The sequence below is a fragment of the Gossypium raimondii genome, chromosome 12, assembly GCF_025698545.1.
Source record: "Gossypium raimondii isolate GPD5lz chromosome 12, ASM2569854v1, whole genome shotgun sequence".
Classification (NCBI taxonomy): domain Eukaryota; kingdom Viridiplantae; phylum Streptophyta; class Magnoliopsida; order Malvales; family Malvaceae; genus Gossypium; species Gossypium raimondii.
Window position 1 is genome coordinate 48,696,588 of NC_068576.1, and position 21,807 is coordinate 48,718,394.

At 31.4% G+C, this 21,807-nt stretch overlaps 3 protein-coding genes across 11 annotated transcripts; all 3 read right to left on the bottom strand.

The window, feature by feature from the left end:
• Window positions 1-1,276: 1,276 nt before the first annotated feature.
• On the bottom strand, window positions 1,277-4,562 carry LOC105764691 (SNAP25 homologous protein SNAP33). Of its 2 annotated transcripts, none has more exons than XM_012583371.2 (6): window positions 4,269-4,562; window positions 2,874-3,440; window positions 2,197-2,290; window positions 1,893-2,023; window positions 1,705-1,802; window positions 1,277-1,616 (listed from the first exon to the last, which is right to left on the bottom strand). In XM_012583371.2, exons 2-6 carry the CDS (start codon window positions 3,363-3,365, stop codon window positions 1,517-1,519), a joined length of 915 nt encoding a protein of 304 aa, XP_012438825.1. In that variant the 5' UTR covers window positions 3,366-3,440; window positions 4,269-4,562; the 3' UTR covers window positions 1,277-1,516. The 2 variants fall into 2 exon arrangements, with proteins under 2 accessions (XP_012438825.1, XP_012438824.1); XM_012583370.2 differs by having other exon boundaries at window positions 4,387-4,561.
• A 5,031-nt stretch (window positions 4,563-9,593) lies between these two features.
• On the bottom strand, window positions 9,594-15,463 carry LOC105764692 (uncharacterized). 8 transcript variants are annotated; one of them, XM_052625116.1, is made up of 11 exons: window positions 15,408-15,463; window positions 15,290-15,329; window positions 14,822-14,941; window positions 13,975-14,034; window positions 13,281-13,383; window positions 12,007-12,604; window positions 11,512-11,647; window positions 11,230-11,397; window positions 11,029-11,139; window positions 10,177-10,279; window positions 9,594-10,094 (listed from the first exon to the last, which is right to left on the bottom strand). In XM_052625116.1, exons 3-9 carry the CDS (start codon window positions 14,900-14,902, stop codon window positions 11,083-11,085), a joined length of 1,203 nt encoding a protein of 400 aa, XP_052481076.1. In that variant the 5' UTR covers window positions 14,903-14,941; window positions 15,290-15,329; window positions 15,408-15,463; the 3' UTR covers window positions 9,594-10,094; window positions 10,177-10,279; window positions 11,029-11,082. The 8 variants fall into 8 exon arrangements, with proteins under 8 accessions (XP_052481076.1, XP_052481081.1, XP_052481079.1 ...); XM_052625121.1 differs by adding an exon at window positions 10,472-10,569 and having other exon boundaries at window positions 11,071-11,139; window positions 15,290-15,457; XM_052625119.1 differs by adding an exon at window positions 10,472-10,569 and having other exon boundaries at window positions 15,290-15,457.
• Window positions 15,464-16,372: 909 nt separating this feature from the next.
• LOC105762232 (uncharacterized) lies at window positions 16,373-18,881 on the bottom strand. The gene is made up of 5 exons (XM_052625299.1): window positions 18,808-18,881; window positions 18,311-18,395; window positions 17,665-17,877; window positions 17,407-17,583; window positions 16,373-16,966 (listed from the first exon to the last, which is right to left on the bottom strand). Exons 1-5 carry the CDS (start codon window positions 18,879-18,881, stop codon window positions 16,373-16,375), a joined length of 1,143 nt encoding a protein of 380 aa, XP_052481259.1.
• Between the last annotated feature and the right edge of the window lie 2,926 nt (window positions 18,882-21,807).

Sequence of the window (21,807 nt, forward strand, 5' to 3'; positions counted from 1 at the left end):
TGAAGAAGTCTGTAAAAGTTAGATAGTCATTAGTTAAAAGGTTTTGAGATGTTCAATTGCATATCCTAGCTTAACTAATTACCGATGTTTTTGGAGTACCAAATGGTAGCATAGTTCTTTGGGAACAAAAATTGGATTGCTTTAACTGAACTTGTATCTAGATTAGTGAAGCTTCTATGGCTAGAAAAGAGATTAGGGTGAGTTTGAAATCATTTAAAGGCATGACTGTTGTCGGGTAATCTTTTTTCATGCTTGATATTAGCAATGGGTAACAAACGGGAAACTGAGCAGATTTAGGTACCCCATAGACAATGTCAACTCTAGATTCTTCGATCCATGAACTCCATCGAGTTTATCAACTATTAATGTAAATTTGCTGATCACTAGGTATACTTTTCAGAGGATCCTCATTGAAGCATTTATGCCGGCAAATGACTGTCTTTGTTTACCTCAACCTTAATTTTCTCTAAAGTTCTCGTGTTTTGTATTGAATACGTATCCTTCACGGGTATGGAGTGTGATCTTCATAATATATGAGAAAACTTTAAAAGATTGAGGGTACCCGTATTGGCACTTACCCTTGAGTCCAGATAGCATTGGTAAGCATCATGTTTCTGGAGTTTACTTATTGTGGTTTTAGACAAGGATTTTACACTACAAGGTACAGTAATTTTCTGGTCACTACCTGCATTATAAACGCGGGCACAGTTGGTTCTTACCTTTTACTTGGGACTCAGGTGAGTGTTGAATACAAGGATTTGTCCAAAACATGGGTATGATAAAGTGTTTTTCTAGGTTTTTTCATGTATTTGAAAGATCTTTGGAGGTCATATATTTATATCCATGTGTTAGACATTGAGAGTTGGATGCACGCGAGTACCTCAGACCAGCATGAGCTCTTACTGGCTGGAGATGAGTTTCAAGGCAAATATTATTTTGAGTGTATTTTTTTTTATATCAAATTTAGAACAATAAATGTTTATGCGAGTTACATTTGGTTTTATATCAATTTTATTTACCTTTATTTTATGGTATTAAATTTAATCTAAGTTCGAAAATCAAAATTCAGGACCAAAAAGAATTGTTACCACCTCAATTGGTTAGTGTGCCTAGTCTAGGATTTTGCCCATCCTAGTCTTCCCAAGCGGTACATCGTATTCGTATATATTTTAACAAATCAATAATGAGCTATTTAAATTTTAACATGTTTTTCATATTATTTGTTACTTATATTTTTCATGTTTTTCGTTGTTAGACATTTAATAAACACAAAACATTATTCAACATATTTAGTAATATATTTAATTGAAAAACAGAAAAATAAATACAAAAGACAAGACGCATACTCGGTTGTGAAAGTCCATAGTTAAGCATATGATATGCCTGAAACGTAAGAGAAACATGGTAAGGTAAGGAGGCGAATATACTAATAAAATCCCCCAATATGGCTGTGTGTGAGATCACAATGACAGAAGAGTGAAACAGACATGTCGGCCTGAATCTCAAAACTGCAGTGTTACTTCCCAAGCAATCGGCGAGCTCGTTGATTTGCACCTCTCACACGGAAATTTAGCTCATCCACATCATCTTGGAGACCATTCAGACTCTTATTTTGCCTGCAATTAGGGTTTGAATTATGATTTCCGATACTAATTAAAAATAGAAAGCTTTAGCTTGTGATATACTTGAGTACACGAAACTAACCTCTCGATTTCGGATCCCATATCGACAGCCATAACCTTCAACTCTCCCAGTAAATCGCTTAAATCGGAGAGGCCGTCATCTTGCTTTGCCTTTTCAAACTGTTTAAACAATCCCAGCAATAAATAAATTGCATATTCCACAAAAAAAAATAAAGACTAATGAGTGGTTTCATGCCTTCCTTTTCGTACCTCGACTTTTTGATACGCATCCGCTGGCTCGGGGGGCGGCGTTTGTGATTTTGAATGTCTCCTTGGAACCGTATTCAATCCCAGTTTCTCCTTTTGCTCCAAGTGGCCACCTCTACTCTTAGGCAAATCATCTGCAGGCCAAGTACATACACGTATGGTTCAGAAAGAAACGCAACAAAGACAGATGCAAACACAAATTCTGAGCTCACCACCAACTTCCAATTGCAGAAAATAATACATTCAGATGTTTAAATGGGGAAAAACAAAGAGATGATTCATGGAGGTGTATGGGAAGAAAATGAACCTCTTGTAATAACAGGGCCAACTATTTGCCGAGTCTTCTTCGGTTTCCAGGTTCTAGAGAACATGCCTCCAAGACTTCCCAAGAGCTTCTCGCCCTGAAATCCGAAAGAATTACCATTAACAGCATTCCTTTAATTTCATAAGATCAATCCATAAGAGGAAAAGTAGAAGATATATTGATATTTTGAAGGTCAAGAAGAGAACTTGGCAGTTAAATAGTCAATCAATCATATCTGCATATCACTTTCAAACTATGTTGCTTGGACTTGAAGGTGAGTATCGGATATCTATTTCTTCTGAACAAATGGCAATCCATCTCAATAGAACTACTTCATTTCTAGTTAAACTATTAACATTGCACCCAATTTTAGACTCATTTCCTTTCCATATATGATCAAAGACGCACAAACATGATGGCATGAATATTTTGTAGCATTGTCATCATGGCTGGGGGAACACTATTCATTCAATTCGATAAAAATGTAAACTCAAACCTCGTTAGTGATTTAATTTTAGGCGACTCCTTAGGATCATAATGGTAGCAACATGATCAGACACGGATGTCATCGTGTCTATTAAAACATAAACTGTAAGAGTTTTTTTTTCATGTTTTCGTGCTCTATGGCAGTTATTTTATCATCCAGCTGAAAGTTTTGCTTTTAAAGACAAACGACGTACCCGACTAAGGTCATGATCAATGCCAGCAGCCGTATTATGAGTCCGGGTAATCTGTTCACCCTGTTGATGTAAGGCAATCAAAGTATTGGTGGCACCTTCTCTCATTTCTTCTGCAATCTTCACACAATTGTTGACGGTCTTAGTAGTCTCCTCAGACTTGTAGAGGGCATAGTTCTCCAATTCTTGCACCGATTGGTTCTCAAGTCCGCCGGAATCACGGAAATCATTCTTATACTTGTTTCGTGATGCTGAACTTTGCCAATATGAAGAAGAAGAGTTCACTTTCCCCTCATTGTCATCAAGAGGATTGGCCCCAAAATTCGGTGGACTCAAAGTAGGTTCAGAAGAAGTCCTTCTTGAAGGTTTAAGGGTTTGCTTATTGTCAAACTCGTCATCAGAATCAAAGGGGTTGGAACGAGAAGCGGCCACAGGCGCAGGATCAACTGAATTATGCTTAGCAGTCTTCAATGGAGATTTCTTTAAACCTAACATTCTTTTTAATGAATGAAAAAATCTGTCACTTGGTCAGGCAGTCGATAGGAAGAAAGGAGTCAAATGCAATGTAATCTGCAAAGCAATAAACATTAACACATTAGACGATGGCAGCAAAGAAAACTAGAGACATAAAGCAGAAATACAACAAATTTGGGTGAGTAGACAGTACACGTACATACGTACATATATACATACATATACATACTTAAATCAACCATCCATCCATTCATACATACATACACATGCACAAATGCAACAACTTCCAGCAACAAAGCTGAAAAATCAGGAAGAAGATATCCAGTGAATTCAGATAAATACATATGTGTGTGTGTGGCATTTAATTCCTAGCAACAAAGATAAAATAATCAGGAAGATGATGCTATTCAATTTCCCAAAACTTTCTTTTGAGAGAGGAACTTGATTAAGCAGTCTTATTTATACTTTTCCTTTTGGAAATAACATGGATGGAAAAGATTACTGCTATGTAATACTTGATAAAAAGGGGCTTACAAAAGGGATTCAAAAGGCTAAAAGCAATTTTTAAAGAAGGAAAAAAAAACTAGAATTAGAACTAGATCATAAATCACATGCAAAGTAGCATGACCAGAAAGAAGAACACCCCATAAACTTGAGAAGAAAGGTTAAAATTTATCATCGAAGGTTAATTAAGATTTAGTTGACTTGGAGTTTTTCATCACTTCATAAGAAAAGATAAGATTCCCTCGGTTTTCACGGGAGGCAAACAAACATAGAACCAACTAAGAAACCCATCCAGCCAACATCCCCATCAAGAATTCAAGATATCAATCAAACTGCTCAAAAATTCAAAACGCGAATCATAAAAGAAAAAAGAAAAACCAAAATCGTTAGCATACTACAAGAAAAAAGAGAAAAGAAAACCTGGGTTTTGTTTGTTTAACCAATAAGTTGGATTAAGAACAAGAAAGAAAACTGAAACAATCCGTATGAAAAAAAGAGGCAAAAATGAAAGAAAATAACAAAGAACCGAGGGAAGTACCTGGAAAAAAGGAGAGAAAATCAAACTGATTTTAACACCAAGGAAGTTGAAAAATACAAAAAATGAGAGAGAAAAGAAAAGTCTTTGAAATGGATTGTCAGGGAAATGAAGAGCTTTAAAGAGAGGGAAGGAAACGCATTAAACGCGTCAGAAAATCCAAAGAGAAAGTCGTGAAAATGGAAATTGGTAAGAAAGTGGGCAATTCCATAATGTATTTATTACTATTATTTTAATTTCATGCTTCCATTTTTCTTTTTTCATGTTTCAATTTCATTTTTTTTAAGGACCTTTCCCTCTCAAGAAGTCAATAATTCATTAAAGAAAAAAAATTACTTTTCTATTTGTTGAACTAATCAACAAGGGATTTGATAATAAGTAAATTAAGCATCCCACCCATTTTGACCGAAACTACTCCCACCTTTTCTTTCATCAAATAAAGGGATTGATTAGAGGTTATCAAATTCAGCCTAGGTAAGAAGAATTTATCAAGTTCTACATGGTTTTGAAAAATGGTGTCTATGATATGTTTTTCTTATAGATTTTTAGTTAAAATGTCTTTTGTCTAAAAAGAAGGTATTTAGGTGTTCAATGAGGTACCTATGAAGATGGTAGAGGTTTTGATTGTTGATACGGCTAGTTTCGATTCCTTTGATGCAATTGTTTGATTTTATTACTCACCAAAAAAATAACTATAAGAATAAACGGGATTTATGTTGGTGCAAGAAAATAAAAATTAATTGTTGAATTTTATTTATAAAATATGTATTTTGTATTATTTAAAATTAAATATAGAATATATTTAGATTCTTTGATAAATATAATTTTAAATTTTGAAAGATAAAACATTTAAAGGATAATACTAAAAGAAAGAAAATAAAATAATTTTAAAGAATTCTATATTAAGTGATACGTTGTCTCTTATCTATTTATTATTTTTCATATTTTCATTAAAAAATTCAATCATGTATTTATTTTTATTGATTGTCAAATATACTCAAAAATTAACCCGCTGAAATTATTTACTTTTTAGTTGATTTGATTTTTTTCAATGAATTATCAAACAAACCCTTGGCCTAGTTCAAAATATTCATCTCAATCTTTTTCAATTCTATCCATATCAATAAATAATTAACTTATGCTCATTTTAGATTATCCTTAATTTTTTTTAAATTTTAAAATATAAATATTTTATATGTTTTTTATTAAAATTTTAAATATAAATAGCATATATTTAATTTTTAAATTAAGTATTATTTATCTATATTATATTTAAAGGGCTTATTAAGTTAATGTCACATTTCAGTCTCAACTTAATTAAAAAATTATTAAAAATCTTTTTCTTTTATAAAATACTAAATATTACTATGAGAATAGCTTTTGCTATTTTTTTAGTCAAAATCATGGAATGTACTCTATTCCAATGGGTAAGGACCGAACCTCCAATCTCATGACTAAAGGATGAGGCGAGCAATCACCACGCCATACTAAAAAAATGTGCTTTATAAGATTGAACTAGGCCTATCCAAAGTTTTAGTACCTACTCAGGCCCAAAGGTTCGCTCGAAATTTGGAAGAGTTTTGGCAAAAAAAATAAATAGACCCATCTAAAATATGGGTCAAGCTCGGGCTTGAACATTCAAGGTCTGACCCGTTTTTAAGTTTGAAATATTTTATACTATGCTATTTTTATATATTTATGTAATTTATAACACATAAAACTTAAATCTAAAGTAATATACAATTGTATTATAATGTAAACATTTAAAAATATTAAGATAATTATATATAAAACTAGTTTTTTTTATCACGTGCGATACATAAAATATGTTCATATCATACTTAACCCCGGCCAAACCCGACCCATGAACACTTCTAGATTGAACCCAAAACACCATAATTTTCAATGTCTTTACTATTTCAACTAAAGCTACATCTTATTTTTAAAAAAATTTCATAGTAATATTTATTATATAATTTTCATTCACATTGTGGGTGTGCCATAAATTTGTTATAAATATATTATTGTAGATTTAAATTGCTATATGATACAAATTACATAATATATAAAAGTAAAATAAAATAATTATCATATTAAAATATGGTTAAAATGAGTTGAACTCGGACCTAAAATATTAAAACTCAAACTTTATTTATATTTTAAATTGACTTAATTTTATTGTCTAAATTTATTTTTGGTAATTTGTCCTAACCTCCCATCAAACTTTTGTGTTTTTTAAGTTAGTTTTTATTCAAAAAAATTTGGGTGGAGTTTAGATTAAATGGAAAAGTAAATAAATTTGTGGATAAATATCAAATTTATATATAAATTTAGTTTAATGCATAACTTGATATATTAACTTTGATTTGGTGCAATTATATACATTAAACTTAAATTGTGGTTCAGATCTATACATGAAACGTTAATTTTGATTCAATCGTACACATTTAAAAAATAAATACATACATTTATTTTCATAATAGATTAATATAATTGTTTGTGTATGCAATATATCAATGTACAATGGTGCTAATTCGATAATGTCGTTAGTAATTTGTGAAATTTTAATTAAATTAAAGTTTCATGTATAAAATTACATAAAATCAAAATTTGTATAATTTTAATAAATTACTTTTATCGAATTCAATAAAAAAATTAACAAAAGTTTTCTTCTATAAGTATCACATTAATTAACGGCGAATATGGTTAACAATTTACCATTTACAATTATTTTTTAATTTTAATTTTATATGAAAAATATAGAATATAATTAGATATTTACGTAATAATAATCAATATAAATTTACTTTTTCTTCTTTTTATGTGTCACTATATGATTTTAATTAATTTTTTAAATATTATAATTAGTATAGAATAATATTTGTTTATTTGAATTATTAAATATAATTAAAATATATTTATTTAAAATTCAAATCATAATAAAACATTTTAACATATTCAATACACAATATAATTTTATTTTATGTAATTAACGCAAAGCAGCATTATACAAAATAATAGTCAATTAACATAATTAATATATAACAATCATTTTAATAATTCAAATATAATGTTAATAAAAGTTTCTGAATACTTTTATAAAAACAATGAAAAATAATATATTATAAACTAAATTCTTCACAATTAATTTTATTTTTATTTTTCCTTAATAGTCTATAAATTGATCATAACAATTTGTATATAATATAAATATAAAGTTACTCATTATATAAATAGTTAAAACAAAAGTAATATAATCTCTTTTTTTTGTTTAATGTAAATTTTAAAATAAAATAAAATAATTTTTATTTTTATCAGATAAATTCATTTAATTAATGGCTTTCAAAAGAATCAAAATTGTTATTTTTTATAGCAGATTGAGTCTTAGTTTAGTTGGCATCGACATTGTTGCTCGTACAAGAGGACGTAATTTGAGTGTACTAAAGTGCATTATTCTTTTATTTATGGTTTAGGAGGGGTTATGAAGAGTTTTAAGTATTATACCAAAAAAATATTATTTATAAGTATAGTGTCAATTTTTTATCAAGTAAAAATTTTCAACCAATTATTTAATTTATTTTGTAAAATTAAAATTCTTTTTTTATAAAATTGATAAATCTTATAAACAATAAAAGATATTTAAAATGACAAAGCCAATAATATAATGAATATCAGTAACCATATTGGTTAGCTCAAAAGTTTTCCCCGTTGTTTTCAAAATCGAACCGAACCAACTGAGGTAAGGTTTAGAGAAGTTGAACCGATTGGTCTTTGAATCAATATGAACTGGTTGAATCAAGCTAAAAGCTTTGAATCAACTGTTGAATCGATTTTTTTAATATATATTTTAATTTTTATAAATATTTTAATATGTATTTGATCGAACAGGTCAAACCAAAAATTGATGACCTGATTAGTTCGACCACTAATCTAATTTTGAAAATTTTAATTTTTCTAAGCTTGTGGTTTTATATAGATAATATTTGAATGCAGTATTGATAAATTGTTATATTATTTCAAATATATTAAATCATTTTGAATATAATATGCAACCAAAACATGCATTATACTATGTATGTACCCAACAAAACAAAATGCTTAAACTCACTAAAACCTAAATCTTTCTCATTTTATTTGAAAATCATCATACCACATAACATTTAATCCAAATTGGCCTAATGAAAGTAACTTTCTATTTAAAAAATTAAATTGGTGATATGATAATGCCTTTTATCTGAAGCTTGGGATTAAGGAGCAAGTCGACACTTTTTTCTTCAACTTTCATAGATTCCCATAAACAATTATTCGATAAAATATTTTTTATACAGTTTTGCAATGCATTCTACATGCCTCCAACTTGAATAATAGTTTTTAAGTATTTATTTTAAAATAAAAACAAATTTATTAAAGATTTTACTAATAAAATAATATTAGAATATTTATCTGCATTTTTTGTTGTTTGAATACAAGCTTTTATCATAGTTCTTTGAATCGGATTGAATCCGTTAAATCGAGATATCAATTTAGAAAGAAACATTGGACTCAAAAATTGCTACAGACAGACAAATTGAATTGGGTGATTGAATTTTTATAAATTTTATAATAATTTATTTGTTCAAACCGGATACACTAATTAAATTGATCAACTGTTAGAATCCATCGTTTTGCTAAAAGGCTAACCGTATAACTTGTCGATCAAGTTTATTGATGACGAATTTAAAGGATTTATTGTGAAAAAAAATATAATTTCAAATTAAAAGATGATATACATAGAAAGAAATATCGTTATAATTTTGTAATTATATTTTTTTTGTTACATAACTTATTCCTTTTCGATTAAATTTGGATTATTAACATGTAAATTCAATATTCATGTTTGCATCCCATCTTGTAACTAAACTTATGGAATACAATTGAAGAAAAATCTCTAACTTTAATGCACAAACACGGTGAAAGATCTGGCTAAAGAAAAAGAGGCACCAAAAATCCAAACTCAATCCATTCGCATTGCAATCAGAAGACATGATTAATTACTTCCGATTTTTCATTTTTCTAAAAATATTCCCATCCGATACATGTTCGGATACAGGTATAGGTATAGAAAAAAACACTTGTAAGAACTTTTGAAAATGACAATATCAAACATATATTGATATGGGATAGTGTCAGGTTCCATGTAAGTTGTAACATATCATTATCACCAAACAGAATTGATGAAACTTCAAGGAAGAACCAACTATGAACGTGACAAGGAATTGTAGCTTCTTTACATTGTATTTCAGGTGACTTTTGCTTGTGCAGATAAGCATTTATATAGTTTTAGGTAACTTTGGAATTATACCCTCAACAGAAGAAAAACCATATATTTGGATAAAGTACAGGGTATGATCCTCCGAAATCTGGAACCAACTCGACAAAAGTTGAATGATACATACCTGAGTCAGAGCATACTCATGTCTGAAAATTGTCACCAACGTAGGACTAACTTGATAACCAAGATTTGGACAATAAATCCGAACAATTTCGCTCAATTCAGTGCTTGATCTTACAAAACATAATATGGTCCAGCACAGTTTTAACCAGATCTGGATGCAGTCAATTTTCTTTGAATGTAATCCGAAAACTAACAACTTTTCATTGCTGAAATCTGTACAAGAAAGTGAAGAACTTCGACGCAAATCTGTAGCTTTGGACCCTCACAGCATAACCAGCTGCAACAAACAATAAACTACTGCATAATTACATCTCACTTAAGAAACACATACATACACACTACTACAACCTAATTTCTACCTTGGTATATTTGGCTACTTCATACTGCCGTATCATCCTTCCCCGAACCTTTATCATGAAAATCACATACATCTTTCCTCAGGTTAACCATCGAATAGTGTTTCTGTTGGAACATAGCATGGAAGGGTTAGCAGTCATGACTGGTATCACAGAAAAGAATAAAAGTACACCGCCAATGTTAGGAGAGCTAAATTCTCATGCTTTTTTTGAGCGATAAGCATGAACTTGATATGGCAACTGAACTGCAATTAGGTTGAAAAACTAGTGGCAATAAACACAGAAACTAAATAAAAACCTGTGATAAATGCATGATGCACATTCATTACATAGGATTAGACTTTTGCTGAACTGTCTTAGAATGGTGAACCACAGTCAATTGTATCTGGATTTGAGCTGGAAGAAACAAAGCCACAGATGGTGTCCAGAAATCAAATAGATACAGTTCTGTTGAAAATAAGCTTAAAGAAAGCATCAAGGAAAAGTAATTAAAGTAGGTACGCATGAGGAATGGCTATGTTATTCAAACTCGAGTGTTGAGTGTGAGTGTAAGATACGGGTATTTTCACTTTTTTAAAAGTTATTCCGTATATTCAGAGAGTCCTTGGAGGGTCATCATAACCCCATACCATGTCTGGATATATGTCGGACACGAGTATTTCAAGAAAAATGAAGAGTTGGAACAACACAGCGGGATAGTGTAATGACATGGAAAACATATAAAACATCAACTGAGGATTAAAAAAATGACAGCAAGAACATTAGCACCAGCTGTATTTACATTCATGTAGGACATTGGAAAAACAGCATATATGAACTGCAAAAACAAAGAAAGAGATACAAGAAAGTATGAACCTCTGACTTAGTCTCAAATTAATGGACATCAACAATCCTCACCACAGCCAATCCCTATGATTCCCGGAGATGTCTAACAACAGCCATTGAATTTCGGGGCTCTTTTTGAATCTTGACAAAAAAAGAAGAAGAAGGTAAAATGATACCCAAGTCAGATACATTACTTGGTATACAAAGGATCAAGAACCGTAACAGTATTACCTGTGCCTCCAACTCAGCTATTCTCTGTAAAGATACTTGCTCAATACACGCACGGCGCTTGCACTCTTCTTCAAGCAAGCCTGTCATCTGGTACCTCAGCTCAGCCATTTCTTGTGCTAGATCCTCGGCTTCTTCCTTTGCTTTTAACTTTTGCTCTCTCAGTTCTTCCTAGTAACCATTTTAAAGATCAGGAATATACCGGACTAAATTCATATTTCACCTCGTTGGGCTAGCATAATATCATAAAAGGTAAATATATTTTCTCTAAATGACAATTTTTACCTTAAGCTGCTTCACTAAGAGTTCATATTCATTTATCTGATCCGACATGCTTTTGATCTGCTCCTTTGAGTTGGAATCAGATTCCAGCACTAAGGCCACGTCTGAAAGTAGTGCACCAAAGAGTTCTTTGCAGCCGCTTCAACAGTATTAAGAGAACATTCATAAAAAATTATCAGATACTTGATAGGTACCAAACAGTAAAATACAGAAAATTATTTGCATGTTATCACCTATCAATTTTACGAGACAAAACTGAAAAAGGCGTTCCATACAAAGAACTGCTTCAGCAAGATCAGAACCCACCTCAACAAGATTATATTCATTAGTCTATCAATTAAATATTACTAAATAATTTAAGACAAAGGTGTATTTAACATGTTCAAGGGTTGAATAAAAGCTTTAGCTCCCCACATTATCAAACAGTCATACAATCTAATTGATCAGAATAATGTAACCTAATCGATGAAATATAACAAATTTGAGGTTGCAACCAACCTTGTATCTTTTGATATTGTAATAATGCTTTCTGGTTCACCAAAGACAGCGTCCGTATCGAGTTGTGATCTGTCCTTGCTTTTCAGCCATTGCTTGATGTTTTGACAGAATATCTTAGCATTTTTTTCAGATGCAATGAGCTTTCCACTTAGCGCTTTATTTTCTTTCTCTAATGCTTCAATAATTTCATGTGCATTCTGAAGCTGGACCTCGAGCTCTTCAATTAAAACATTCATTTGGGAATTTTCTTGAGCATTTTCTTCCTCGGACTTCCGGGCTTCAAGAGACATTTGCTCCAATGCTGTTATATCAAGCTTCAAGCTCTCTATTTCACACTGGGACTCCAGTGCCATAGATGAAACCGATTCCTCCAATTTCTCTATGCACAAAGCTGACTGTCGCAGCTCTTCTTCTTTGTTCTCTATTTCCTGCATTAGTAACAACCGCTCAGAGTTCGAGCTGTTCAACTCCCCTATCAAATGATCAATTTTCTCCCGTAAATCTTCCATGTCTACTAATTTGATCTCAAGGTCATGCACATGGTCATTTAGAAATTTGACCTCTTCATTCCTTGCACTTAGTTGATCCTGCAGGTAATCTGAAGAATGCGATCACAATATTAAGATTGAAGTTAACAGTATTCAAGTCCTGTATGCAGGCAGAAAATGATATCCAACTCCTTTTTTTCTTTTTCAGGGTTTTCGTTGAGGGAACAGATAGTTTCTAATGTATGTTTAGAGGGTAAGAGAAATGCTCCACCTGCAAGGTCCTTCCAACGGGGTAAGGAGAACAGTGCCACTACGGATATAGACTTAGTATTCAATGCATGGTCCAATGATCCTAGGGGAACTGATTTTAATACCATATATAATGATGCCCAAGTGTGTAAGGATGAACAATTGGGGATATTAAGCATCCAATACGAATCAATTAGGAATAAATGGAGAGACCCAATTTGAATATAAGACCACAAAAATCTGAGAGTTAACGAATGGGGATGAAACTACTTTTAACACTCCCCCTCTCAAGTAGCCCAACATATAATGCTAGGACTAAAAGGCTAAAGAAACCCAGTACAAGACATGTCACTCATTGCGTATTTTAAAGAACAAAGAACGATGGATAACATACAAGCACCACAACTATGTAGCAAGGGAGTTATTAAGAGATGCCGATGAGCTACATCAACGTCGCAAGACCAGTAGGTAAGATACAATAAGCAACACACAATCAACACCCACAGCAATATTTCAAAGGAAAAAAAGAACCATTACCAATTTCTTGAGAGCAATTTTTTAGCTCTCTTTCCAATTTTTGAATATGTTTTTTGTCTTGGGTACAAGCTTCTGATAGAGACTTCACATGTAGTTCTAGTCCCTGAAGTGAACCAAATTATAATCAGACAATAATAAAAATTGAAACAACTAAACCTCAATTTCTACCCTTTTTGTTTGGAATGGTTGAAGCATTCACAGGTGTGTCATCCCCTTATATTTCTCAACTATGGTAAATTCAATCACCAAGTAAAAGAATGCAGACCTTCACTAACACAAGGCTAATAAATTCACGGTGTTCATTTATTAAATTCGTAGAGGATGGTCAGTGACAAAAAAGAATGACAAATTAACTGGCCCTTCAAGTTACTTTAGCAGCTGGCTATCTCAAGTCAAAATTTGATCATGCCACCAAACAAGGTGGAAAATCTAAATAGAATAACAAAAATTTATGATGAAAGAATGTTATTGCTAAAAGCCCCTTATAGATGGCAATGGCAGACTTCAGCATTCTCAGCTGCAAGAAGAAAACATATTATCATTGGCAGCTTGAAATGCCAATACAGGAAAAACGTTCTATGCTTCGTAGATGCTTATCCCAAGATTTAGTTCTTCTGAAAAATAATATAAAGATGATGAAAGTTTCATATAGCATGTTCTAGATGAAAGGATTATCAAGGGATAGAAAAATTACCCTAATCAGTTCAAAGCCCTGAGGTTGTGATTCTTTCAACATGTCTTTTTCTTTCCGTAGCTGCATCGACAAAGAAAAGTAGATAAATAAGATTTCAGCACAAACAGATTAAATTCATGATTGATAACAAACTAACATCACCATAAGTACCTATGTTACTAAGACTCGTTATGTTCACTCTTTCTAAGTTTTTCCACATAATTCAACAGTCCGTAGAGGGTCATACTCATATCCTCATATCTATATTTGGGCATGTGTCGGCAGCGAGTACTTCAAGCAAAATGAAAACTCAGAGCAACATAGATAAGAACAAATAAAGCGAACGGATGGATAAATATAACACCAAACGAATGAAACAACCTTCAAAAGCATAAATATTTGAAGGATATAACCATTTTTTTTTATGTATTTCCAAGTATTTGGAGGTTACTGGAAGGTCATACTCATATCCCCTTATCCATGTTCGAATATGTGATGGGCATGGTACTTCAAGCAAAATGAAGCCTTGGACCAACATATATAAGAACAAATAAAGTGAATGGCTGGATAAATTTAACACCAAACAACCTTCAAAAGCTCAAATATTTAAAGGGTAAAACCATTTTTTCCCATCAAATAACAGTAAGAAACTGAAGCATCTAATCTAAAAAGCTGAAACAAAAGCAAAAGAGGTGCAAGCCACTAATCTAAGCAATTCAACTAGAGGTTGACTATGAAAGAAACAATAGGAAATTCATAAAAACTATAAAACAACTTACATAAATGTTATAAGAAAAGGGCAATTCAAGAATCTTGAGACTTAAAAAGACAATGTTTCTTAGTTATTACAAAAAGACAAAGACTCTACCTCTCTGCATCTTGTTTCGATCTCCAAGAGTTCCTCAACATCAATGGAGTTTTCTCCATCTCCCCTTGAGCTACTTGACATATCCTCCAATTTTTCTTACAACCCAAGTATAACAATTAGCTGGGAAAAAAAAACAAAAAACACAACTCATCAGGGCATAGATAAGTAAAACAGGAAGCTTTTACAATAGAAACGTTAGAAACTAAAAAAAAATGTAAATGAAATTTATCATTTAAAACAAACTATAAACACCCAAAAACTAGGACATTTTTTTTCTCGTGATTTATATATATAAATAAATACTAGAAACAGCAGAACCCACTTTGATTTGACGAATTTGGAACCAAATATCAACCATAGAAGGCCTAAAGAAATCGCCCCCAAAAAATAAGTAGAAAAAATGAGAGACAACTTTACATACAATGGTACATATATGGTAAAACAATTACGAATTGGGAAAGCTTTCACCTTCTGGAAAAGAGAGAACAGAATCAAAGTTTTCTGGTTTCTGCAAGGTTCAAAAACCCGGCGATTTAATCGAAAAATAGTTTGAATGTTGGAATAATTTGAATGATTTAGAACATACAAAAACATCAACATGACATAATAATCCTTGATTCCCACACCATTATTGGTCGGCTCAGCTACTTAGGAATTATTATATGAATTTAAATAATTGGAAAGCAATGTGGGTTGGGTCGGGTCGGGATCAATAATTAGCGGGTAACTTCTCGATTTTCACAAACCCTAATTTTCAAAAGAAATTGGCCCAAAAACATTACAATGCAAATTGTACTAAAGAGTTTTACCGTCTTTTGGGTACTAGACTAGAGTGACCAAATTGGGTTTTAATGGGCCATAACCATTTAAGACTTTATCAACAAGTGTCTTAATTTATACCAAATTGAATTATACTAGAGGTGAAAAAGATATATTTATAAAATTATCAAAACTCATTTATTACTTTGATAAATCTAGAAAATAAATATAATTAATGAAAATCATAAGATATCTTCTTTTTTTTGCACAAAAATATATTAATTTTACTATCTCAACTTTAACATTTCAAACAAAACCATATTTATTTTTAATATCAATTTTTATAAACTTGTTACAAAAATTTCTATCAAATTTTTATAAATTTGTTAAAGAAAATTTCACTCAAATCATGAGCACGCTAATATCTATTTTTTTTATGAAATTAGTTCATTGTTTTTAATATATTAAAATTTATTAAAATAGCTATTAATTATTGAATTTAATATAAAAATGAAGAATTTATCCAATTGACTCTTAAGTAGGAAGGTGGTTGCTTTCTCCATCCTTTTCAGTAATAAATTGGCTAACCCACTTAACCTAATTTCATCAATGTTAGCCAAAACATTTCTTCTCATCACATTCTAAAAACAGTTCAAAAATATGCTTCTTTTGCTCCAATAAACTTTTTAAACAGTTCAAATGCGGAGCAAACAGATGTAAAACTGAATTTCGACAAGGATTAATTCCCGGTTGGGAGGCCAGAATAAGAATCATGTGAATAGAAATAATCAATTATCCTATGAATTCTCTATCTATATCCGTCTTTATCTCGTTTGAGGTGTCAGTTGGTATTCGGCCATTGGCTAGCTTCTTTACCATGGTGGCATGCTTTTGCCCTGTAAGATGATAGTTGAAGACCGTCTGACTGTTGCATACCACATTACAAATAACGCATACCCTAATGGCAGTGGCGGCTGCTCCACCCTCTATCACTTTCTGTTTCTTTGTCTCCAAATCCTCCTTGGCTGCCTCAGACCGTGCAATCATCTTTTTCGATTTTTGTGCATCAGCACCACTGCAACCATCGGCTGCTGGGTTCTCCACTGCTCCAATTACGAGATTTGCTGCAATCGGTGTGTCAATGGAAGAAGAATAGCATGTGCTGTTCTTTGATTTTTCCAAATTCTGAAGGTTCTTCAGGTGTTTTTTCCCAGACAAGTGTTTTGCATAGACATTGCTGCTGTTACAGTTGATTTGGCAGACTTCACACCATGTAGGTTGACTGATCTTATTCTTAGTTATCTTCTTGCCTTTATTCCAAAATTGATCATTAGCTTGGATGGCAGCAAGATAAGGTCCAATCCCGTCGATAGCTATTAATCTGACCTACATAATTACATATATACATAATAAGATTCATACAACTTTGAACACTTATGAAAACGAAACACAGAAATCAAACTTACAAAAGATAACAAATGGATAATGGGACAGGTTCAAGAAGAGGAAAGGTTATTCGAACAAATAACTAATTGTATTTATATGGAAGTATACAACTCTCAAAACATCTACATTTTTTCAGGTAAAAGAATGCCGTAGCTTGTGGATAGGGGATTATCAGTTCTAGATGCTAGGATTCACATCCCGGACCTACTGAATGCCACCTCTTATTATAGAAAGCTGCAAAAGTGAATTCATGGCCTAATGACAAATAACGTTTTACATGCATGCTTAAGATAATATAAAAATAAATAGAAAACACTTGGGATTTAACTCTATTCTGAAGAAAAGGCTACAATTTTTTCCTAGTTTACTAATTAACGTACCTGAGCAACATGTCTTCTTCCGGAAAGATGTTTAACGAAAGCATCATGGCTATTACAAGCAACGTTGCATATGGTGCACAACCGAATGGAACCAACGGGAGCCCCAGCATTCAAAAGTTGTTGCTTCTTTCTATCCAATTCATGAAAATTTGCCACACCAGAAGCCCCAAATATCAACTGTCAACCTACATTTCCTGTTTGGTCCACGATGCTTACGTTATTGATAGTATTAGAAATTTCTGGAAATAGTGCAGTAACGGGATTTATCATTGCTTGCAAATTCCTCGGATGATTCTTTCCCATAAGGTGTCTCTTACAAACATCTTTGGTTTTGCATACAACATTACAAACATCATACTGCCATGGTTGAATCAGGTTGCTTTGATTCATTGTGCTTCCTATTACATTATTCACCAAAGATTGCTTCATCCAATCATTCTTACTAGCAGAATTCAACGCCGCTACCGGTGACTGCAAACCTCAAAATATATAAAGTATAAACAACCCCAATGCCAAAAACCCATTCATCTATTCTACTAACACAAATGAATAAACAAATAACCAAATGATGATAGCCGTATAGTTGACACAAATATTTGTCAATATAGTCACATAATATGCATAAATGGCATCGATAGTAGCGTTTATGGATACTTACAAACAAACAACACAAATTTCATTGTTACCAGTGGAAATCAAAGCCGCTCCAACGACTACAAACCCGAAATATATAAAGTGTAAATAACCCAAAAGATGAAAAGCCATTCATCTATTCTACGAACACAAACAAATAAACAAATGATGATAGCCGCATCATCAAACAAACACAAATATTTGTGGGTGTAGAAGCATTATAAGCATAAATAACGTTGGAGGTAGCATTTTACGGATATAAAATACAAACTTCATTGTTACTAGCGGAATTTAAAGCGGCTATTGAAAACTGCAAACCCCAAAATATGTAAAGTATAAGCCATTCATCTACTGTACTAACACAAATAAATAAACAAACGATGACAATTGCGATAGCATTTTATGGATATTTACAAACATAAAACACAAACTTTATTGGAAGAAAACAATCTTCTGCTAAACATTTGAACTAGTACCGGCTAAATTTAGATTTTCAAGAATGATTACTGGTAATGTTCAAATAGATTAGAAAACACGAATCAGAACAAATAAAATCAAAATGCTAAATAAAATTTAACACATTTCCAATGCATTAATGCAAGATCCAAATTTCACATTCAGCAGTGCAGGGTGATAAAAGAGAACTTACAGCAGTACCATATGTAATGGGATCAGTGGGTGTAGTGATCCAACTTGGAGAAGCCGCATTTGGGTCCTCATATAATCGAGGCCGGGGTTCAAAGTCAAAATGGGTTAAGGTCAACTGACCCAGATGAGCACAGAGGTCGGTTGGAGGACGGAACAAGAGTAGGTGAGAAGGAAGTGATGGTGTTTGAGGGCATTTTACGTGAATTTGATTTGAAGATAATTTTACTTAGGGTTCCCCCCTCGTCACTCTCAAGTATTTTGTGCATTTTGAAATCCAACGGTGAACATGACATGAGGAGCTTCCCAATGGACCTTTTCGAAGTTGAACTGTATTGAGCCTACGCTTTAGACTTGGCCCGTTTAATGGTTGAATAGATGTACGTTTAAATCTTTTGGTTAACGTTAATGACGAATTTGATTTTTAAATTACTTTTTTTTTTTTGGAGTTTTCCTTCCAAAATATATTTCATACCATATTGATATTTCCAAATCTAGAAGTCAATTCAATATCTGATTCGTGCATATATACATGATCACAATAAATATATTCTTATAATAATATAATTTATTTTGTAAAATTTATGATTTTAATTAAGTTGATGTTCGATTAATTTATGATCAAGGAAAAAATCGGAGATTGAAATTAAATTGTGTATTATTACAATAGTAAAAAAGTAATTATTCATTTCAATAACTAATATCTTTATAATTTTTTAAATGATTAAATTCGGAGATCAAAGTATAATTTTATAATATACTAATTTAAAATTTTATACATTGTAAAGAGGTTAAAAGTTAAAACTTTCATTATAGGGGGCCGAGGCCTTGTCAGTCCCCTCTCTCCCTCCACGCTGCCCCTGCTCATGACACCAATTTAAATAAATATATTTTGGGGTTAACTTAGATAGATTTGGATGGACAATGTGACGCGTTTAGCTTATTTTTTATTTCACACTATAATATTTAATCTCACTGTTACCGTTGTTTTTATACTAACCGCAGATAAACGCACTGCCTATCCAAACTCACCTTTAATATTTTAATATTTATTACTCTATTTGAAGTCAAGATATATTTTATAGTATATATCAGCAGTGCTTGTTGTCCATTAAAATTCAAAACAAGTATAGCAATGATACATGAAAATTGGCTTTTGTCTTTCCTCTTCTTTTGAATTTTAAGCATCCGCATCATTATCAAAATATGCTCTACTTTTTTATCTTTCTGCCTTAACCCTCATGTCGCAAACTCATGGTACAAATAATTTTGGATATTAAAATAAGAAGGAAATTATTTTAAAGTTATTTTTATTTTAAAATGTCTCATTAGTAAACTTAACAAGAAAGTTTAATAAATTTAATAATTAAATTTAAAAATTGAGAACAAAAATAAATCAACATAATTCCTAAAAACTAAATTTAAAATATAATTTAATCCAAATAATTTGAAGCCTTTTTCTCATAGATGTAAGCCATATATTCCTTTTGTTGTGATCTTATATCCTCTCTTACCCACTTTCTTTAACATAATAAAAAGTAATAAATTTCAACGTTAATTATATTCAAATATGAATGAACATTGGTTCACGCATCATCCTTGTTTTCCAACAATCAAATTGATCAAAAGTAAAAGAATAATAAATAAAAAATAGAAAAAGGTAAATGACAAATGTTGTTGGTATGGTCTCCCAAACCTAAACACATGATTCTCATTGTCTCCCTTCAGTTTATAATTTACGTCATTTCCAGCTACTATTCAGAATCCTATCATTCCAGCCTGTTGCAGCCTTCTCTTGAAACATCTGACATTATATTTTCTCTTTTTCAAATATATATAGATTCTGGATTTCTAGTAGATGTTCACTGTTTAAATCATAAAGTAAATTAATTTTATACATTTATAGGTAAATTATAAAAATAATCATATAATTATGTCTTTAGTTCTATTTTGGTCATCTAATTATTATTATTTTATTAAATTACTAAATTTTTCAAAATTAAATATTTTAATCACTTTGAGTTGGTGTGAGCTTTTTTATTAGTCTACTAACAAAATTAGCCCTCTAATGTTTACACATTCTATCAAATTGATCCTAAATATAAAATTCAACAATTTTAGCCCTCAATATTTACAAAATTTGTCATTTTAGTTCTAATTCTAAAAAATAATAAATTTGTCCCTCAACATTTATAAAATCATCAATTTAGTCCTAACTCTAGAAATTAAAAAAAAAGTATTTAAAAAAAAATATTTTTACCTCTTCATAACTCATCGGCTAACCCATATGAGATATTAAAATAAGGAAAAGAGTTCCCTCTTTCAAGTCACTTACAACAATTTCTTTTACTATAGTTTAGGCTTCACACTGGACCAAACCGATTGATTTCGTACCTATTTGGAATAATTGGTTGCATTACTACCCAAATATATAATGTTTTAATTGCCTTTTTTTTTTCTTTTGGATCTTTTTTTTTGTACTTTATCCTAACTTTTTAGAGTTCTTTTGCAAGTGACTTGAAAGACGGTATCGTTTTTCTTATTTTAATATCTCACATGGGTTAGCTGTAGGGAAGACAAAAAAACCTAAAGCTGACGGGTACCAAATTGATCCGACCCGATAGAGTTGGGTTTTTTTTCTTGAAGTTGATGGTCGGGACGGGTCGGGTTGTTAATTTTTAAAAATAGTCAAGTCGGGTTGAGTTTAGAATGAAACCATCCCGCCCCAAGATATTTATGAAATTACCCTCTATAAATATTTAATATTAATTAAATCTAAAAATTCCTAAAATTTATCAATACTAGTCTCATTCTACAGCCTTTATGCTAGTCCTCCTTTCACCTCTATCAGGTTATTTCCTTTATTTTCTATCTTCTTAATTTAATAATTTATTAAAGGAACCTTTGTTCCTTCTTTTTTCTTCTATGTTGTAATCATAGCATGTGTGTAAATATATATTAGCACACAACTCCAGAGATAAATCATTAAGCAAATCTAATAAGAAATTATGCCAAACTCATTTTTTTTAAAATTAATTAATCACAATTTTACAAAAAAAAAAAACTCAGGTCGAATCGGATTGGAGTTCGATATACTATTAATTTTCAAGTTCGGGTTTGGAG

What these genes read in the sequence shown, in the direction of transcription:
- LOC105764692 (XM_052625116.1), bottom strand. Translation starts at nt 14,902, where the DNA reads ATGTCAAGTAGCTCAAGGGGAGATGGAGAAAACTCCATTGATGTTGAG. An exon ending in AAATTGCTCTCAAGAAATTG is followed by an intron (nt 12,605 to 13,280) that starts GTAATGGTTCTT and finishes CGCATTCTTCAG; the next exon opens with ATTACCTGCAGGATCAACTA. An exon ending in TCTTAGTGAAGCAGCTTAAG is followed by an intron (nt 11,398 to 11,511) that starts GTAAAAATTGTC and finishes AATGGTTACTAG; the next exon opens with GAAGAACTGAGAGAGCAAAA.
- LOC105764691 (XM_012583371.2), bottom strand. Translation starts at nt 3,365, where the DNA reads ATGTTAGGTTTAAAGAAATCTCCATTGAAGACTGCTAAGCATAATTCA. An exon ending in TTGATCATGACCTTAGTCGG is followed by an intron (nt 2,291 to 2,873) that starts GTACGTCGTTTG and finishes TTCGGATTTCAG; the next exon opens with GGCGAGAAGCTCTTGGGAAG. An exon ending in TGGCCCTGTTATTACAAGAG is followed by an intron (nt 2,024 to 2,196) that starts GTTCATTTTCTT and finishes CTTGGCCTGCAG; the next exon opens with ATGATTTGCCTAAGAGTAGA.
- LOC105762232 (XM_052625299.1), bottom strand. Translation starts at nt 18,881, where the DNA reads ATGCCCTCAAACACCATCACTTCCTTCTCACCTACTCTTGTTCCGTCC. An exon ending in CGACCTCTGTGCTCATCTGG is followed by an intron (nt 18,396 to 18,807) that starts GTCAGTTGACCT and finishes TATTTGTGTTAG; the next exon opens with TACAGTAGATGAATGGCTTA. An exon ending in TGCAAGCAATGATAAATCCC is followed by an intron (nt 17,584 to 17,664) that starts GTTACTGCACTA and finishes GTAGGTTGACAG; the next exon opens with TTGATATTTGGGGCTTCTGG.